This window comes from Micromonas pusilla, assembly GCF_000151265.4.
Source record: "Micromonas pusilla CCMP1545 genomic scaffold MICPUCscaffold_4, whole genome shotgun sequence".
Taxonomy (NCBI): Eukaryota; Viridiplantae; Chlorophyta; class Mamiellophyceae; order Mamiellales; family Mamiellaceae; genus Micromonas; species Micromonas pusilla.
Genome location: NW_003315885.1, coordinates 379,709 through 396,185, shown reverse-complemented (window position 1 = coordinate 396,185; position 16,477 = coordinate 379,709). Strand labels below are relative to the sequence as shown.

The 16,477-nt window shown below is 66.9% G+C and overlaps 8 protein-coding genes across 8 annotated transcripts; 3 read left to right on the top strand and 5 right to left on the bottom strand.

Annotated features, from left to right (window-relative positions):
- Positions 1 to 753: 753 nt before the first annotated feature.
- MICPUCDRAFT_32838 (thioredoxin-related protein) lies at positions 754 to 1,546 on the bottom strand. The gene is made up of 2 exons (XM_003057616.1): positions 1,272 to 1,546; positions 754 to 1,134 (listed from the first exon to the last, which is right to left on the bottom strand). Exons 1-2 carry the CDS (start codon positions 1,473 to 1,475, stop codon positions 856 to 858), a joined length of 483 nt encoding a protein of 160 aa, XP_003057662.1. The 5' UTR covers positions 1,476 to 1,546; the 3' UTR covers positions 754 to 855.
- Positions 1,547 to 1,939: 393 nt separating this feature from the next.
- On the top strand, positions 1,940 to 3,115 carry MICPUCDRAFT_70909 (hydrolase, alpha/beta fold family-like protein; the record flags this gene model as incomplete). The annotated part of the gene is made up of 2 exons (XM_003057978.1): positions 1,940 to 2,218; positions 2,402 to 3,115. The coding sequence occupies 2 exons, from the start codon at positions 1,940 to 1,942 to the stop codon at positions 3,113 to 3,115; spliced, it is 993 nt and encodes a 330-aa protein (XP_003058024.1).
- A 115-nt stretch (positions 3,116 to 3,230) lies between these two features.
- MICPUCDRAFT_70910 (uncharacterized protein) lies at positions 3,231 to 6,705 on the bottom strand (the record flags this gene model as incomplete). Its single annotated transcript, XM_003057615.1, has 5 exons — positions 3,231 to 3,797; positions 4,002 to 5,303; positions 5,447 to 5,626; positions 5,737 to 6,144; positions 6,298 to 6,705. The coding sequence occupies 5 exons, from the start codon at positions 6,703 to 6,705 to the stop codon at positions 3,342 to 3,344; spliced, it is 2,754 nt and encodes a 917-aa protein (XP_003057661.1). The 3' UTR covers positions 3,231 to 3,341.
- A 532-nt stretch (positions 6,706 to 7,237) lies between these two features.
- On the top strand, positions 7,238 to 7,951 carry MICPUCDRAFT_57073 (uncharacterized protein; the record flags this gene model as incomplete). The annotated part of the gene is made up of 1 exon (XM_003057977.1): positions 7,238 to 7,951. One exon carries the CDS (start codon positions 7,238 to 7,240, stop codon positions 7,949 to 7,951), a length of 714 nt encoding a protein of 237 aa, XP_003058023.1.
- Positions 7,952 to 8,037: 86 nt separating this feature from the next.
- On the bottom strand, positions 8,038 to 10,690 carry MICPUCDRAFT_57072 (uncharacterized protein; the record flags this gene model as incomplete). The annotated part of the gene is made up of 2 exons (XM_003057614.1): positions 8,038 to 8,041; positions 8,082 to 10,690. 2 exons carry the CDS (start codon positions 10,688 to 10,690, stop codon positions 8,038 to 8,040), a joined length of 2,613 nt encoding a protein of 870 aa, XP_003057660.1.
- An 83-nt stretch (positions 10,691 to 10,773) lies between these two features.
- PSAF (photosystem I subunit III, chloroplast precursor) lies at positions 10,774 to 12,436 on the bottom strand. Its single transcript, XM_003057613.1, has 3 exons — positions 12,400 to 12,436; positions 11,950 to 12,009; positions 10,774 to 11,700 (listed from the first exon to the last, which is right to left on the bottom strand). The coding sequence occupies exons 1-3, from the start codon at positions 12,433 to 12,435 to the stop codon at positions 11,074 to 11,076; spliced, it is 723 nt and encodes a 240-aa protein (XP_003057659.1). The 5' UTR covers position 12,436; the 3' UTR covers positions 10,774 to 11,073.
- Positions 12,437 to 12,712: 276 nt separating this feature from the next.
- On the top strand, positions 12,713 to 14,165 carry MICPUCDRAFT_46969 (uncharacterized protein). Its single transcript, XM_003057976.1, has 2 exons — positions 12,713 to 13,691; positions 13,794 to 14,165. Exon 1 carries the CDS (start codon positions 12,745 to 12,747, stop codon positions 13,474 to 13,476), a length of 732 nt encoding a protein of 243 aa, XP_003058022.1. The 5' UTR covers positions 12,713 to 12,744; the 3' UTR covers positions 13,477 to 13,691; positions 13,794 to 14,165.
- Positions 14,166 to 15,018: 853 nt separating this feature from the next.
- Positions 15,019 to 16,375, bottom strand: MICPUCDRAFT_57068 (uncharacterized protein; the record flags this gene model as incomplete). The annotated part of the gene is made up of 1 exon (XM_003057612.1): positions 15,019 to 16,375. The coding sequence occupies one exon, from the start codon at positions 16,373 to 16,375 to the stop codon at positions 15,062 to 15,064; it is 1,314 nt and encodes a 437-aa protein (XP_003057658.1). The 3' UTR covers positions 15,019 to 15,061.
- Between the last annotated feature and the right edge of the window lie 102 nt (positions 16,376 to 16,477).

Below are 16,477 nucleotides of genomic sequence, written 5' to 3'. Positions count from 1 at the left end.
GCGTCGACGGAGAACCCGCCCGCGCCGCCCGCGCCCATCCCTCCGATCGCCCTCGCGCGCTCCTCGATTCCGCCGCGGGCCGGCCCCGCGACGCCGCTGGCCGACGCCGCGGCGTGATGCGACGCGTAGATGTACCGCCCGCTCTCGTCCACGGCGTACAGCATCGACGCCGCCGCCGCCGCCGCAGAGGAGGAGGCGCCGGCGATTCACCCGTCTCAGCTCTACGCCGTGGACGAGAGCGGGCGGTACCTCCACGCGTCGCATCACGCCGCGGCGTACGCCAGCGGCGTCGCGGGGCCCGCCCGCGGCGGAATCGAGGAGCGCGCGAGGGCGATCGGCGGGATGGGCGCGGGCGGCGCGGGCGGGTTCTCCGTCGACGCCGCGCTCGACGACGCGCTCGAGATCGAACGGCGACGCGCGGAGGCGTCCGGCCGCGGCGGTCCCGGCGTGACGGTGAAAACCGTGGACTTGGACACGGTGCGGTCAAACTCGCGGCATCTCCTGGACGATAAGACGAGCGCGACGGGGCTCGCGTTCGACGACGCGTACAGAGAGAAGCTTCAGAAGGAGGCGGGCGCGAAGCCGTCGTTCGTGCACAAGTCGAAGAATCAGATCGGGTCGCTGCTGTACAACGCGAAGCAGAACGAGCTGAAGATCTTGGAGGGGCGGTTACAGGGGGTGACGCACAAGGCGATGGCGAAGCAGAAGTACGGGTGGTGATCGCGACGTGACGCGCGCGCGCGTAGAGAGTTATTCATGGCAACCAAATCACGATAGTAGATACACGCTCGAGAGAGGAAGAAGGAAGGAAGGAAAGAACGCGCTCCCTCCTTCGACGATCACATCGCGCCCGCCTCAGAGCTCGTTCGCGATGATGTTCTTGACCATCTCCGCGGGAAGCATCCCCTCCGTCCTCAGCGCCGGCTTCGTCTTGTCCGTGCCCACGAACACGAGCGTCGGCAAGCCTTGAATCTGCAGCTGAGACGAGAGCTCCTCTTCCTTGTCCGTGTCAACCTTGACGATTCGGACGGAATCCCCGAGCTCTTCTTTGACCTTCTCGAGCTCGGACGCGAGCAAGACGCACGGACCGCACCACGTCGCGAAGAAGTCGATGATCAGCGGCGTCGATCGGTCCTGCGACGGAGACGAGAGCGGGGGCACGCGGAGCGCGTCGTCAGTCGGTTTCAGGGATCGGGCGATTAGGTCAATTTCGTCTCGTCTCGTCTCGCGCGTAACAACGACGCGACGCTCGCGGGGGCGGCGAGGCGCACCTCCATGACCTTCTCGAGCTCGTCCTTGTTCACTTGCTGGACATTCCCCGCGTTGACGACGAGACGCGACGCGCGCGACGCCTCGCGCGTTCTCCGCGCGGGCGCGAACGTCGCGACGACGCCGCGTCTCGAGCCCGCGGCGACGGAGACGGAGCGATCCCGCGCGGTCGACGCGGAGACGCGCGCGGACGCGATCGCTTGCATGGCGACGGCGCGGGAGGTTGGCTGGTTCCTTGCTGCTGCGGCGGCGTTCGAGCTAGACGCGGACGAATTCGCGTCGTCGAGCGAACGTGTGCGTTGTTGGCGCGCCGACGCGGACGACGTTTGGGGACGATCGCGCACGTGCTTTCGCTTTTTCTCGTTCTGTTCCCGCGCGCGCGCGGTGACGATCTCGTCGTCGTGACTGTTTGCCCATAGGACAAAGTGACGATTCGCGTACACAGTACTCGGCTGCTGGATAAAAATATCGGATCGCTGGCGTTTCGCGACGACGCGTCATCCATCGCGCCAGTTGTGCTCGCGCGATGTTCGCGACCGCGACCGCTCTCGCCGCGCGCGCCTCCCCGGCGATATCGCCGTCGCCGCCGCGCGCGCGCCGTGCGTCGTCGTCGCGCAGCACGCGCGCGGTCTCCCACCGCGTCCGCGCGTCCTCGACCATCGCGCCGTCGATGCCGCCGCTCGAGAACGACGCCAAGGGCGTCGAGAGGCTCCAGCTGCGCGAGGACGGCTGGAAGTTTTGGCGGTGGAGAGACCACCGCTGCCACTACATCTCCGCGGGCGAGGATAACGACGGCCCGATCGTCGTCCTCGTGCACGGCTTCGGCGCGCACTCGTACCACTGGCGGTACACCATCCCCGCGCTCGCGAGGAAGGGCTTCAGGGTCTACGCCCTGTGCATGCTCGGATACGGATGGTCCCCGAAGGTGGAGGAACCGTATTCGATGGAGGCGCGTTCTATACACTGGTCCCCATACGACCGCGTTGGCGTGGTGAACGCCGTTTCTTAAGGACTTTTGCCGTCGTTACTGTCCGCCCACCCCTCGCTTTCAATCCCCGACCGCGATGCCTTTCAACTCCAACTGACGCCTTTCAACTCCACCCCGACGTCGCTTTGTATGGAACGACCCTCACAGTACTGGGGCACGCAAGTCATCGACTTCGCGAGGGACGTCGCGGGCGCGACGGAGAAGGACAAGTGCGTCGTCGCCGGGAACAGCATCGGCGCGCTCGCGGCTCTGTACGCCGCGTCCAGGGCGCCGGATCAGACCCGAGGGCTGTGCCTCGTGAACAGCGCGGGCAACTTCGAGGAGGGCGCCGCGCCCGGACCGGAGAAGAAGACGCTCGCGCAACGCGCGGTGGGGTCGGATAAGGGCGACGCGATTCGCGACCCGACGGATATAAACGCACCGCCGATGAGCGTTAAAGAACGGCTTCAAGAGATCTTCGGTCGGTTCGTCGCCACCGGGATCTTCTACTTCACGAAGGTGCGGATCAAGACCATCTTGAACCAAGTCTACGAGTTCCCCGTGGACGACGATCTGGTGCGATCGATCGAGCTCGCCGCGGAGGACCCGGGCGCGATCGGGACGTTCTACCAGCTGTCCCTCGCCGGCGGGCGCACGAAAGTCGCCGCGGGGGAGTTACTGGACAACTACAAAGGGCCGCTGATGCTGCTGTGGGGGGAGACGGATCCGTGGATGACGCCGACGAAGGCGGAGCGCATCATGCAGATGAAACCCGACGCGGTGTACGCGCCCGTGCTGGCGGGGCACTGCCCGCACGACGACGCGCCGGTGGAGTGCAGCGAGAAGCTCGCGGACTGGGCGATGGGGTTGCCCGCGTGATCGAGCGAGCGGCGGCGAGCGCGGTGTTGTTCATTTATTTGGGGTTGTGTTATGTTAGTAGTACTCGTAAACGTATTCAAGAAGGCGATGGTAAACTTATACGTTACAATCAAGCGTTGATACAACATGTAGCCCTGCGAAGCCCGTTCACGCGTGAACTCGACCGAAACAGATACCTACCTACGACAGAATCCCTCCCCCCCCTCCCCCGAAAGGACGGCAACGATCACATCCTCGCGCGGTGCCGCGGCAGGTCGATCCTGTACCCCCCCTCGAACGCGTTCTCGAGCACGTCCGCCATCGTGACGCACGGGACGATCTCCAACGCCTCCCTCGTCGCCGCCGGGACCTCGTGCTCGACGTCCACGACGTTCCGCGCCGGGATCAACACTCTCCGAATCCCGTTCTGATGCGCGGCGATGAGTTTCTCCTTGACGCCGCCGACGGGAAGCACCAGCCCGCGGAGCGATACCTCGCCGGTCATCGCCGTGTCCGACCGCGCCGGACGATCGCTGAACAGCGACACGAGCGCGGTGCACATCGTCACCCCCGCGGACGGGCCGTCCTTCGGGATCGCGCCCTGCGGTAGGTGGACGTGGACGCTGCGCCCGCGCAGGAGACCGTCGCCGGCGAGGTGGGTCTTGATCGTCGCGGAAGATTCGGCTTTGCCGCCGGCGCCGTGCTGCGACGCGTCGAACGCCGCCGCCGCCGCCGCCGCCGCCGCGTCGGCGTCGTTCTCGGACGCCGCGTACACGTCCCCGGGGGAGGCGCGCCCGAGACCGCCTTTCCCGCCGGCGGCGCCGTCGTCGAAAAATTCGCGCGCGCCGCCGCCGCCGCCGCCGCCGCCCGGCGCGCGTAACCGCAACGCGTGCGCGTGCGACTGCACCCAGCTCATCGCGATGAGCGCGCTCTCTTTGATCACGTCCCCGAGCTGCCCGGTGAGCTGCAAGGTCCCGCCGCCGGGCATGACCGCGGCCTCGATGTACATCAAGTCGCCGCCGACGGCGGTCCACGATAACCCGGCGACGACGCCGGGGATGTCGCCGTGGTGATCCTTCAGATCGTCGTTGTTCGAGTCGAACCGCGCGGGGCCCAACACCGCGCGCACGAGCTCGGTGGTGACCTCGGGGACGCCGTCCGCGCCGCGAGGGATGACGTGCGTCCCCTGTAACGCGGCGGGCGGCGACGATCCACCGTCGCCGTTCGCCGACCCCGCGGCGGCGGCGTCGGACTCGTGCGCGACGCTGACGGCGACGGCGCGGCACAGCGACTCCAAACACCGCTGCAGTCCTCGCACGCCCGCCTCGCGGGTGTAGCTCCGAACGACGAGCTCGACCGCGTCTCTCGGAATTCGCAGCCGCGGCGTGTTGGCGTCTCGGTTATTTCCCTCGCGACCGGCGTGCAGTAACCCGTGCTCCTCGAGCACCTTCGGCACGACGTGCCGGCACGCGATGGCGAGTTTCTCCTCGTCCGTGTACCCGGGAACGGTGATCATCTCCATGCGGTCGCGCAGCGGCCCCGGGATGGTCCTCGGGTCGTTCGCCGTCGCGAGAAACGTGATCCTCGACAGGTCAAACGGGACGCCCATGTAGTGGTCCGTGAACGCGTGGTTCTGCTCCGGGTCGAGGACTTCCAGCATCGCCGCGGCCGGGTCCCCGCGCGAGTCGCTGCCCATCTTATCTAGCTCGTCCAAGAGCATCACCGGGTCTCGAACGCCGACGCGTTTGAGCCCTTGAATCAACCTCCCCGGCATCGACGCGATGTACGTCCGTCGGTGCCCGCGGACGTCCGCTTCGTCCCTCACGCCGCCGAGGGAGATGCGCTGGAACGGGCGCTGGAGCACCTTCGCGATCGACCGCGCGAGCGTCGTCTTGCCGACGCCGGGGGGGCCTTGGAAGCACAGAATCGGCGGCCGCGCGTCCGGCCGCAGCCGTCGCACCGCCAGGTACTCGATGATTCGGTCTTTCACGCGGTCCAAGCCGTAGTGCTCCTCGTCCAGAACCGCGCGCGCGTCCGCCATGGACGACGCCTCCACGGTGACGTCCGTGGCAGCCTCTTTCGACCACGGCAGCGACGCGACGGTCTCGATCCACCCTCGGGTGACGCCGTACGCGGGCGCCTGCTCGGTCATCTTCCGAAGCTTCCGCAGCTCCGCCTCGGCGGTTTTTAAAACCTCCGCCGGCGGCGCCTGCGTGGGTGAAGCGATCGGTCAGTCGAACGTCTTACCGGTCAAACGTTGAAAGGGAAGCGCGGGTGAAGAGTGACGACGGGAAAAGTCCTTAAGGAACGGCGTTCACCACGCGAACGGGGTCGTATGGGAAGCAGTCTCACCGCGTCCAGAAGCTTCGCGCGGAGCTTCTCGAGGTCGTCCTCCTCCCCGGCGCCCTCGCCCTCGCCGAGTTCCTCTCTGATCGCGGCCATCTGTTGGCGGAGGAGGTACTCCCGCTGCGTTTTCGTGAGCCGTCCTTCGACTTTCTTCGTGACGTCCGCGTTCACGGTCGCCGCGTGCAGCTGAAGAAAAATAGAGTAAAAAAAGCTCATCGGTCAGTTGATCGGTAACGCGATCAAATGTTGAAACCGGGCGATGGGTGAAAAACGAACGTGTGCAATATAGAACGCACCTGCGCCTCGACGAGCGCGAGCGCCCGGCGCATTCGCTCTTTCGGGCACGTCGTCGACAGCAACTCCAGGCGCGCGTCGAACGAGTCCTCGAACGCGGCGACGAACAAGTCCGCGAGCCGGTGCGGCGGCGCTTGCTCGAGCATGGACTTCAACCGCCGCGCCGCGCCCTTGCGGTGCTCGAGTTTGTCCACGAGCGCGCGCGCGTTTTCTTTGAAGCTCGCCGCCATGTCGCCGAGCTCGCCGTCGTCCGCGGTGACGCCGTCATCGCGTCCGTTACCACCGAGATCTCTGAACGGCGACGTCGACAGCGAGTCGAGCTGCCGGACGTGCGCGACGAGGAACGGCGACGTGGACGAGAGCTGATTCAGCTCGAACCGGCATCGGCCCTCGAGCAACAGCGTGTACGACTTCAGGGTCGTTCCGTACGAGCGAACGTCGGGGTGGAGTTCAAAGGCGTCAGATGGGAGTTGAAAGGCGTCGAGGGCGGGCGTTGAAAGCGAGGGGTGGGCGGAGAGAGACGCCGGGAAAAGTCCTTAAGGATCGGCGTTCACCACGCGAACGCGGTCGTATGGGGACCAGTGTATAGAACGCGCCTTCATCCCCGGGCGGTCGCCTCGCGCGATCTGGATGATCCTCGCCGCGGTCCCGACGTCGTGCAGGTGCGCGCGGACGTCGTCCGCGTCGTCCTCCGCGTCGAACGACTCCGCGTCGAGCTGCGACGCGCCGCTCGTGACGCCCCCCGCGGAGGGAGGCGCGTCTCTCCGCACGGGCACCACGCCGACGTAGAGAGTGCCCGGTTTCACGTACGCCGCGCCTAGGATGTCGTCGACGAGCGCGAGCGCGGACGGCGTCGTGAGCACGAGCTTCATCGCGCTCGAGGGGAGGAGGATGCGGTCCTTCAGCGGGAGGATCGAGAGCGTGGACGGGAGCCCGCGCGGCTCCGCGTCGACCTGCTCGCGGGAGCTCATCGTGAGTGATGTGAGCTCGTCGGACGCGCGCTCTGAGTTAGTTTTCTTTTCGCTTCTTCCGGTCCGGGTCCGGTCGCTGCCGCGCGGTCGTCGTGGACGTCGTCGTCGTCGTCGTCGTCGTCGTCGTCGTCGCGGGCGGTCACGCGCGCGTTTCCTGTCCGCGAGCGCGCGGATGCGACGCGCGGGGGAGTGTGCGGGTCGCGCGAGGGTCGCGGCGCGCGCGTGCGACGTGTGCTCGCGCGAGCGCGCGACAAGTCATCGTGGTTTTTCCCGCGAGAAGGCGTTCCGCGGACGAGAACGCGCGCGAGGACGAGCGGATTCCGTGCACTCTGCTGAATGTCGACCGAGGATTCACCGATGACATTTTTGACAGGGCGCTGTTCATCGCGAGAGCCGATCAAAGACGAATGTACGAACTTAGGGCACTACCTGTACGAACTTAGGGCACCCCATGCAGCGCTGGAAGAAGGCTGTTTCGATCGGCACTCGAGTCGTCGCGTCGCCCTCGTCGCGTGCGGCTCTCCTCCGGAGGATGGCGCGTCGAGCGCCGCGTCGCCGCGGCGGCGGCGCGACCTCCTCCCTCTCCTCCCTCCTCTTCCTCCTCCTCCTCCTCCTCCTCTCCCTCCTGCTCGCGACGCCGACGCTCGTCCGCGCGAAGCCGCGACCGAAAATCCCGGACAATCTCGACAACGTCTGGGACGACGAGGAGGACGACGACTTCAAGTCCTGGGGCGAGGAGAAGTTCGGAAGACAACCCGTCGACGGCGCGGACGACGCGCCGCTGTTCGACGCGAACGGCCAGATGGACCCGAAGTCGCTCGCGAAGCTCCAGGAGAGGTCGCGCGCGGGGCCGCAGCTCACGTTCGTGAAGCTCCATCCCGATCCCGTCGCCGGCCCGCGATCGATCGACGAGGTGAACGTCATCGGCGAGCGATGGGCGACGTTGATGCGGAGCGGCGGCGTGAGCGACCGCGTGTACGGCATCGACACGGACACGATGCTCGTGCAGCTGAAGGACGGGCGGTACATGGACGAGCTCCGGGAGTTTCTGTGGATGCAAGAGGAGGTTCGGGAGTTCGAGTGGAACTCGAAGCGATGGCTGAAGGGCAACGACGAGCCGGAGCCGCCGACGCCGAAGCCGAAGCCGGACGCCGCGAAGAAGGAGAAGAAGAAGAAGAAGAAGAAGAAGAAGAGCGAGGGGCGCGACGGCGGCGGCGACGGCGGGGAGAAGAGGGTAGACTTATAGCGGCGGCGGCGGCGACACCGCGGGCCCTCCCCCGCCGTCTCCGCTCCCCCGCGTCCATCCGCGAGACCACACGTTCCTCGCGAGGTTCACCTTGTCGCGAATGTACCCCCCGTCGCGTCTCGACTTTGACTCGACCTCGACCTCCTCCTTCGTCTTCGTCTTCGTCTCCGTCTCCGTCTCCGTCTCCGTCCTCCTCCTCTTCTCTTCCTCCGCGTCGCTGTTCACGACGGCGCGCGCGTCGACGCGCCGTAACGCACCTCGTACGCCCACGACTTCCCGCAGCGGAAACGCGTCGCGCCCGACCACAAAATCGTCGATCGCTTCCAGCACCTTCTTCTCCTTCTCGCTCGTCTTCGTCGCTCTCGGCTCCGTCTCGAAGTCGTACAGCAGCCCGCCAAAGCTCCACACCGACCCGGGCTTCCAAAATCGTTCTATGCGTTTCAGCGTGCGGCCGATCGCGAGAATAAACTCCGGCGGGGCGGCGTCGACGACGAAGCCGTCGTCGAGCGTCTTTTTATGCGAGGTACTCTGAGACGCGTAGGCGTCGATCGGCGCGAAGAAGTTCTCGATCATCGCGTTCGCGAGAATGCCTCTCGGGTCCAGCGCTTGTCGCAACGCGTTGAAGCTGTCGACCGGGTACCGCCGCGCGAGCGTCCGCCGCATTCGCACCACCTCCTCGAGGATCTTTCCTTGCTCTTCGCGATACGCCGCCCCCGCCTCCCGTCCGAGCCGCTCCAAGCGCTTCTCGTGGTCCGCCTTGCGAGCTTCGAGGACGGCGTCGGGGAGTTTCTTCCCGTTCGCCTCGAGTTCCTTCTCCTCGCGCACTTCGAGCTCTCTTCTCGCCACCTCGGGCGCTCTCGCCCTCGCCTTGTGCTCTCCCTCGTCGTACTTCAACAAGCCGTCCGCGCCCTCGAGGGTTTTCCCGCGGTACCACCCCGGGCTCTCGATCTTCGCCCAGTGCGTCCGGATCGCGTACTTCTCCCCCAAGAGCTCCTCCTCTCTCTTCGCGTACGCCTTAAACGCGGCGGTGATCTCGTCGCGCGTCTCCTTCACGGAGGTGGGCAAGTACATGATGATGCCGATCCAGCTGTGCAGCCCGGGGCCCGCGTCGTCTTTGCCGTCGTTGCTCACCGGCGACATCGGCGACGAGCTTCCCGCGCTCCACCGCTGCTCGATCGGCGCGGGCGCGGGGATGCCCTCGCGCTCGATCATCTCGAGTAAGTCCTTCATGTACGCCAGGTCTCTCCCGTCGTTCGTCTCCACGCTGTCGCCGGTTCGAAACGCGATCTCGTACACGTGCTGTTGCCCGCCGCAGTCGAACCCGAGGATCTGGTCGCTCCAGTCGCAGCGCGTGCCGGCGTTTCGCTTCCAAAATTCGCCCTCCGCGGCGTTGACGCGCTTCACGTGCTTCAAGTCGAGAGGGTCGATCTTCAGGAGCTCGTCCCGCAGCTCCCCGAACCCCATCCCGGTCACGTCCACGTCCGGGTTGAGCCGCTTGAGCAGACGCGCCATGGGCTCCACCTTCTTCGCCTCGGGAAACGCCGTCGTCGGCTCCGGCGTCGGCGCCTCCGCGGGTATCGGGTTCGACCCGACGACGACGACGACGTCCGTGTGCGGGATCCACATGTAACGCACGTGCTTGAAACGTTTCAGCCACGTCGCGTGATTCTTCTCTATCTCCGCCCGCGTCGCCGTGAACGTCTCTTCGAGCAGTCGCTCCGCGGGGACGCACTCCAGCGTCACCTCCGCGGCGACGCCGAGCGACCCGATCCCGCACCGAGCCATCTTCAAGATCCCGGGCGTGTCCTCGATCGTGAGGTCCAGCGTCCCTTTCCCCGGGGTCACGAGCTTCATCCCGACGACGGTCTCGTCGATCGGCGGCACGGTCGCGCCCGTGCCGTGCGCGCCCACCTGCGTGAACCCCCCGATCTGTTGCTCTCGGATGCTCGCGTAGTTTTTAAGCGTCAACCCGTGCGGCCGCAGCGCCTCCACGAGATCTCGCACCGTGCACCCAGCCTGGACGGTGACGCGCATCTTCTCTTTGTCCACGCTCAGAACCTTGTCCATGAGCGTCAGGGAAACCATCCCCTCCGGGGAGAACGCCGCGCCGTTCGGGGAGAGCGACGCGCCCACCGGACGCAGCTTTCGGAAGTTGCCGTGAAACCAATCGACCGCCCTCTGGAGCTCCTGGAGCGTCTCCGGCTGCACGAACTTCGCGACGGACACCGCCTTCGTCGCGCTCCAGTTTTCGATGAGAGACCCCACCTCGTGCTTCGGCTGATATTGATACTCGAGGAAGCACGAGAAGGCTTCGGGGACGACGAAGAGCGCCGCGATGGCGAGGTACGTCATCGTCCACGACGAAAACCCGACGACGCGTTCGGCGCGCGTCGCCGCCAGCGGGTCCTCGCCGGGGGCGCCCGCGAGCGGGTCGCGCGCGGGAACGCGCAGCGACTCCGTGCGCTTCGGCTGCTTGATGGCGTACGGGCCGTACACGCCGCCGGCCCTGGCCCTGGAGCTGGCGCGTCGCGTCGACGACGCGAGCGACGGCGGCGAGCGCGAGACGCCTCTCGCGACGACGAGAGGCGACGACGACGACGTCGTCGCGGCCCAGCGACGGACGCTCCCCGCGCGGTCGACGAGCGCGAGAAGCGCGGACGGCGCGGGGGGCGGCGCGGAAGCCGCCGCCGCCGCGGACGCGCCCGCGCGCGCGAGCACCTCGAGCGCGGACCGCCGCATCGCGCGCCTCGCTCTGCGCGGAAGACTGGGATGGTGGGAGCGTTCGAGGATTAGCGAGTCGGACCAGAAGGCTCACGTGTTTTCATGTGTTTATTTGTCTGTTGTTGTCGATTACAGAGACTACCTATCGTCTCCGTCACTAAAGAACCATCGACGCACGCGCTCCTCGCGCGTGCCGCCGAACACGCCGCGCGACGCCACCGTACTGACGCCCGCGCACCACACACACCTCCCGCGACTTCCCCTCGCTCCTCGAAGACGCGACGCCGTCGCCGAGCCGCCGGCGCCTTCCGCGTCTTTTTCCCGCCGCGCCGCGCCGCGCCGCCAGTCGTCGCAGACCTTCGAAGACCTTCGAAGAACTCCCTCGAACTTCGACTTCTTAATTAACGGGGAGAGACGGTGATCTCAGACGCGGGCGCGGTGAGCGTCCCGTTCTTGAGCTCGAAGAAAGCCTTCACGGGCCACGCCCCGGCGGCCATCATCAGGCCCAGCGCCATCGGCACGTCGATGATGATCTCGCCCTCCGTCGGCTTCTTCGACTGCTCCTTGTTGAGCATGACGTACGAGCGGCCGGCGTAGCCGATCCAGCCCGCGACGTAGAGGAAACCGAGGCCCGGGATCGCGAACTCGCCGAGGTGCTCGAGGTTGCCGTCGACGATGAGGTGCGGGAGGCCGTCCGCGCCGCACAGGAGACCGGCTTCGCCGTACGCCTTGAACCGCGCGCTCGTCTTGTCCTGCGTCGCCTTGAGCGCGAGCGCGGGGGCGGAGCCCTCCTCGTACTTCTTCAGGCGCTTCTCGAGCGCCTTGATCTCCTGCTTCTCGCGCTTCTTGAACGCGGCGTTCTTCTTGCACGGGGTGAGGCCGGCGTACGGGGCGACGTCGCGCGCGAACGCCTCCTCGGGGGCGACCACCATGGGCGCCGCGACGGCGACCGCCACCGCCGCCGCGACGGCGGCGGACTTGGCCGCGGCGTCCTTCGCGGACGCCTTCACGACGGTGGAGACCGGGGCCTGGGTTGGGAGGGCGGGGGAGGAGGGAACGATGCGTGGTGGCGTCAGCGGTGTGATGATCGAGGGCGTTGGTTCGATCGATCGATCGATCGATCGGTCGATCCGAAACAAATATCCACGGGAAGAGGTGGTTCGGTTCTGCTTTCGAACGAAGGGGCGCTTCTTTCGCGCGGCGGGGCGACGCGACAGGCGCCCGACGCGCGATCGATCGCGCCCGAGCGCGATGGCGTATCGGATCTCGAGGCGCACCTTGGCGGCGACCGGGGCCTTGGCCGTGATGCCGGTGGACATCTTGGAGGACAGCTTGGCCTGAGAAGGAGAGGAGCGGATGGATGGGATGCCGATGGGTGAGCCGCTGGGCGATAAGAACGCGGGCGGATCGTCGGGCGGAAAACGCCGCGCGGCGACGCGTTCGAGCGGTATAATCGCGCGAGAGCGAGGTACGCGCGATCTAACAGCGCGATGCGAAGGATCCCACGGAGCCGCGAGTCGCGAGGGCTTTTCAGGCGCGATGCCGCGCGCGTCGCGCGCGTCGTCGTCCGTCGCCCGAAAACCCCACGGTCGCCTCGCTCCGTGAAAACACTTCGAACCCGTCTGTTCGCTGTCGCCGGAAACGCGCGCGTCGAGGCGGTCCCAACGCGGCGCTTCCCGCGCGATCGCGGTGTGATCGATGAAAACACGCTAAGGATGATGACGCACCGGAGCCACGGCGTTGAGGGACATCATAGCGGCCATGTTGACGGCGGGTGCGAGTATGACTCCGCGCGTCGATTTGCGTCTGGTTTTCCACGCCGAGAGAAACGCGAGCTCGCGTGAGCGCGATTTGATTGGCCGTCGCTGGCGCAAAAAATTCGCATTTTCGACACGTACGACATCCAGTCAGAATCGCGCGCCGGTCGCGTATCGTACTACGCGGTCGGTCGATTTTGGCGCGGAGCTCGTCTCAGGTGTCAGGTCTCGCGCGTCGCCGGACGGCACAGCACGGGACACAACAGTCATCTGATCTGCCGCGCGCGGGCCGGGGTCGCGCCCCCCGCGCCCGCGATGGCGCCTCCGAGGAAACGCGCCGCGAGCGAGGCGGGGGACGTCCGCGCGGGCGAGCGTGAGAAGAAGCCGCGAGAAGAACCGCGGGAGGAGAGCGCGGCGACGCGGACGCGCGACGACGACGACGACGACGACGACGACGACGACGACGCGACCGCGGTCCGGTCCGAGCTCGCCGTCGCGTGGCTCAAAGAGCACGAGCCGGCGACGATGCGATGGGCGTTCGACCTCACGCGCCGCAACATGCGATCCATGTACGAGAACTGTCCGTGGGGATGGTCGAACGCGGAGAAGCGAAGAGAGTTGAACCACCCGGACGCGCTGTACGTCCTCCGCGTCGACGACGACGCGTCGCCGGGCGGGGGCGGCTCGGGGGGAACAGACGCGGGCGAAGAACGCGCATCGCCCTACCTCGGGTTCGCGCACTATCGACATGAGATAGAAAAAGAGGGGGGAGCGGACGGCACCGGCGGCGAGGCGGTGACGTACGTGTACGAGTTGCAGTGCGAGCCGAGGCGTCGAGGCGCCGGCGTCGGCGGGAGCGTCATGGACGCGGTGGAAGCCGCCGCGACGGCGCGCGGGAGTGAGCGGTGCGTCCTCACGGTGTTGAAGTCGAACGCGGGCGCGCGGAGGTTTTACGAGCGGCGCGGGTACGTCGTGGACGGCGAGTCGCCGAAGGAGGAGGCGTGTCATTACGTCATCCTGTCGAAGGCTCTCGGCGGTCGCGGGTGAGGGCCGAGCGGTGGTCGGTTGTTTTTCTCAGTATTTTCTCGCCCGCCCGGCCCGGTCTCGTCAGGATCGAGAATTATCCATCTCCGTCGTGGTCGAGCTCAGACCGCGCGGCGCGCGTCCACGCGCGACGGCGCGCGTGAGCGTCACGTGTCACCATGGATATCGATATTGAAATCGTCAAGGACACCGACGGCAAGGTCATGATGCACGTCACGGTGCGCGCTCGAGCGTCTCCCCGCGAGTCGATTCCAGGCACCTCGAATTCTAGCCATTTTCGTCCGTGTCGCTGACTTCCGCGCCTCGTCGTCGTCGTGCAGGGTGAATTCTGGAGAGAAGAGGACGGGGCGTTCCGTGAGGCGCTGAAGGATATGGAGTTTTTCTTCGACCCCGAATTCAAGAGTTGGGACCGAGAGTGCACGGTGCGCGCGGCGAGGCGCCTCCTTATTGTGGCAGGAGCGGAGGGATACCAATTTTCCAGGAGAACCCTTCAGCAAGCCACGAGAGAGCTCCGCCAGCTCGTCGACGATCAGGCGGAGAGGCTCGACCTCTGGTCTTTTAATCGAATGAAGCCGGATCCGAACGCTTTGCGGGACAAGGATAAGCGCCTCCAATTCGTTCCAAACTTGAACGAGAAGAAGGAATGGTGCGTCGAAGTCGTCGGAAAAGGCTCGTACGCCGGAAGAGAAGCGCTGAAAGCGCACGGGTTCAGATGGTACGGACAGGAGAGGATCTGGAACCTGGACAAGGAGGATCTGCGGAGAAAAGGATACAGTTCGTTCACGGCCGCGATGAGAGACGTCAACAGGCTTTTACGCCAAGAGAACCCGGACTTGTATTCAGTCCGCGCGAATCGTGTAGGCGAGTCCGTGGACTTGTTCACGGTACGGGCGCGCGGGCCGAGACGTGAGGAAGAGATCGCCGTCGTCGCGACGCGCACGCCCGAGGAAGCCGCGGCGGATCGACTGCGCGTCGCGATGGAGAACGGCGATTACGTGGACTTGACGTCGTCGGAGACGCGGGCGGCGCCGCGGTCGACGCCGCCGCCGGCTAAGCGCGTGAAGAGGGAGCCGGGCGTCGGAGGCCCGGACCGCACGCCGCCGCCGCGGTCGCAGTCGTCGCAACCCACGCAGCCGTACGCCGCGGGCGGGTCGCCGGTCACGCCGCAGCAAGCGACGACGCGTAGACGAGCGACGCAGCCGTACGCCGCGGGCGGGTCGCCGGTCACGCCGCAGCAAGCGACGACGCGTAGACGAGCGACGCAGGAGCGATGCCCCGTGCACGACGTCGCGCTCGTCACGAGAACGGCGAGGAAGGGAATGCCCCACAACGTCGGGCGGCAGTTCATCACGTGCCCGCGGAACGGGTGCAAAGCGGTCTGGAGGTGGGCGGACGGCACGTTGCCGTTCGGCGAAGAGGCACAGGAGCGGTTCCAACGGCACGTCGAGAGGCACGGCTTCGCAGGGTATCTCTAATAAATCTTTGGACGGCGAGTCGAAGGTAGACGCGAGAACGCGGACGAACAAGACTCAGTCTTCACGCGATACGCGCACGTTGAATCGAAATACTCGTAAAAATAATAGAAAGCCTACTTCATCGGCGGCAGCGCCTTCTCGCCCTTCAGCTTCCGGATCAACCCAATCGTCCTCCCCACGGCGATGAAGATGAGCCTCAGCGGCAGCGTCAGCACCGCGGCGACCGCGTCCCTCGCAAGCTGGACCACCCCCTCCGCCGCGGCTTTCATCCCGCTCCCGCTCCGAGCCTTCTTCAGCCCTTGCCCGTACGCGAACCTGGCCTTCACCTCGCCCATGCCGTACCGCTCCTTCAAGATCGCGCGCGCGCGCTTTCGACGGCGGCCGGTCTCAGAGAACACGAGCGCGACGAGCGGCGCGAGCAGCCACCCGACGATCGTCCGGCTCCCGCGATTCTCGCTCTTCTTCTTCCCGACGTTTTCCTCCCCCGCAGCCTCCGGGAGAAGACTCGGCGGCGCGATCCCCCGCGCGATCCCGTCCGCGGCGTACACCCCGAACGCGTGGATCGCGAGCTTGAACGGCCCCTCGCGGAAGTCCGGCATCGGCCCTCGAGGACCGAACCGAGACATGATCAGTCCGACGCCGTAGACCGCTTTACATTGCTCCGCGCTCAGCGGCGGGACGTCCGGGACGACGACCGGCCCGCGGACGAGCCGGAACGACGCCCACGGGATCTTGATCTCCTCCTCCGGTCCCGGCGCGTCGCCGCCCGGCGCGGAGACGGGCGGGACGAACGTGGCCTGGTACACGACCTCGCCGCGGTTGTTTTGCGTGCGGAGCGTCGCCTTCCACGTGCGCCGCGACGGCTCGTCGTCGGACTCGAACCCGGCTCTGATGGCGACGCCGTCGTACGCGCTGAGGTCTAACGGCGTCTTCAGCGCGACGGAGCGCGCGCCGGTGAAGCCGCCGCCCTGGGAGCGGCACTTCCCCGCCCAGACGAGGCACTTCCTTCCGCTCGGGTCGGGCGCGATCGAGGAGGAGGACACGCCGCCCATCACGACGTCGTCCACGCGCTCGAAGGCGTCCGACGCGAGGGCGACGGCGGCGTCGTCGCCGCCGGCGATGCCGAGGAGGTCGTAGCTGACGACCGCGGAGGCGGACGCGTCGGTCGGGACGGGGACGAACGCGGACGAACGCGCGCTCGTGGAGGAGGAGGAGGAGGAGGAGGAGGAGGAGGAGGAGGAGGAAGAAGATCTCGCGTCGCGACGGACGAGGCGCGGCGTCGCCGTCTTTCGAAACGTCACGGCGGCGTCGCGGGGACCGCGCGATTGCGGCGCGGACGCCGCGCGCGAGGCCGCGCGCGCGCGCGTCGCGCGCGCCGCGCGCGGCGTGAAGACCGCGCGAGAGGTCGCGGAGGACGCGAGCATCATCGCGAGACGAGCGTGCGGGGCGCGAACGGCGAGTGGCGTCGACGTCGACAACAGAACACTTCGGAAGCACGGGACGTTGCCAGCTGGCGGGCCCGTCGTTCG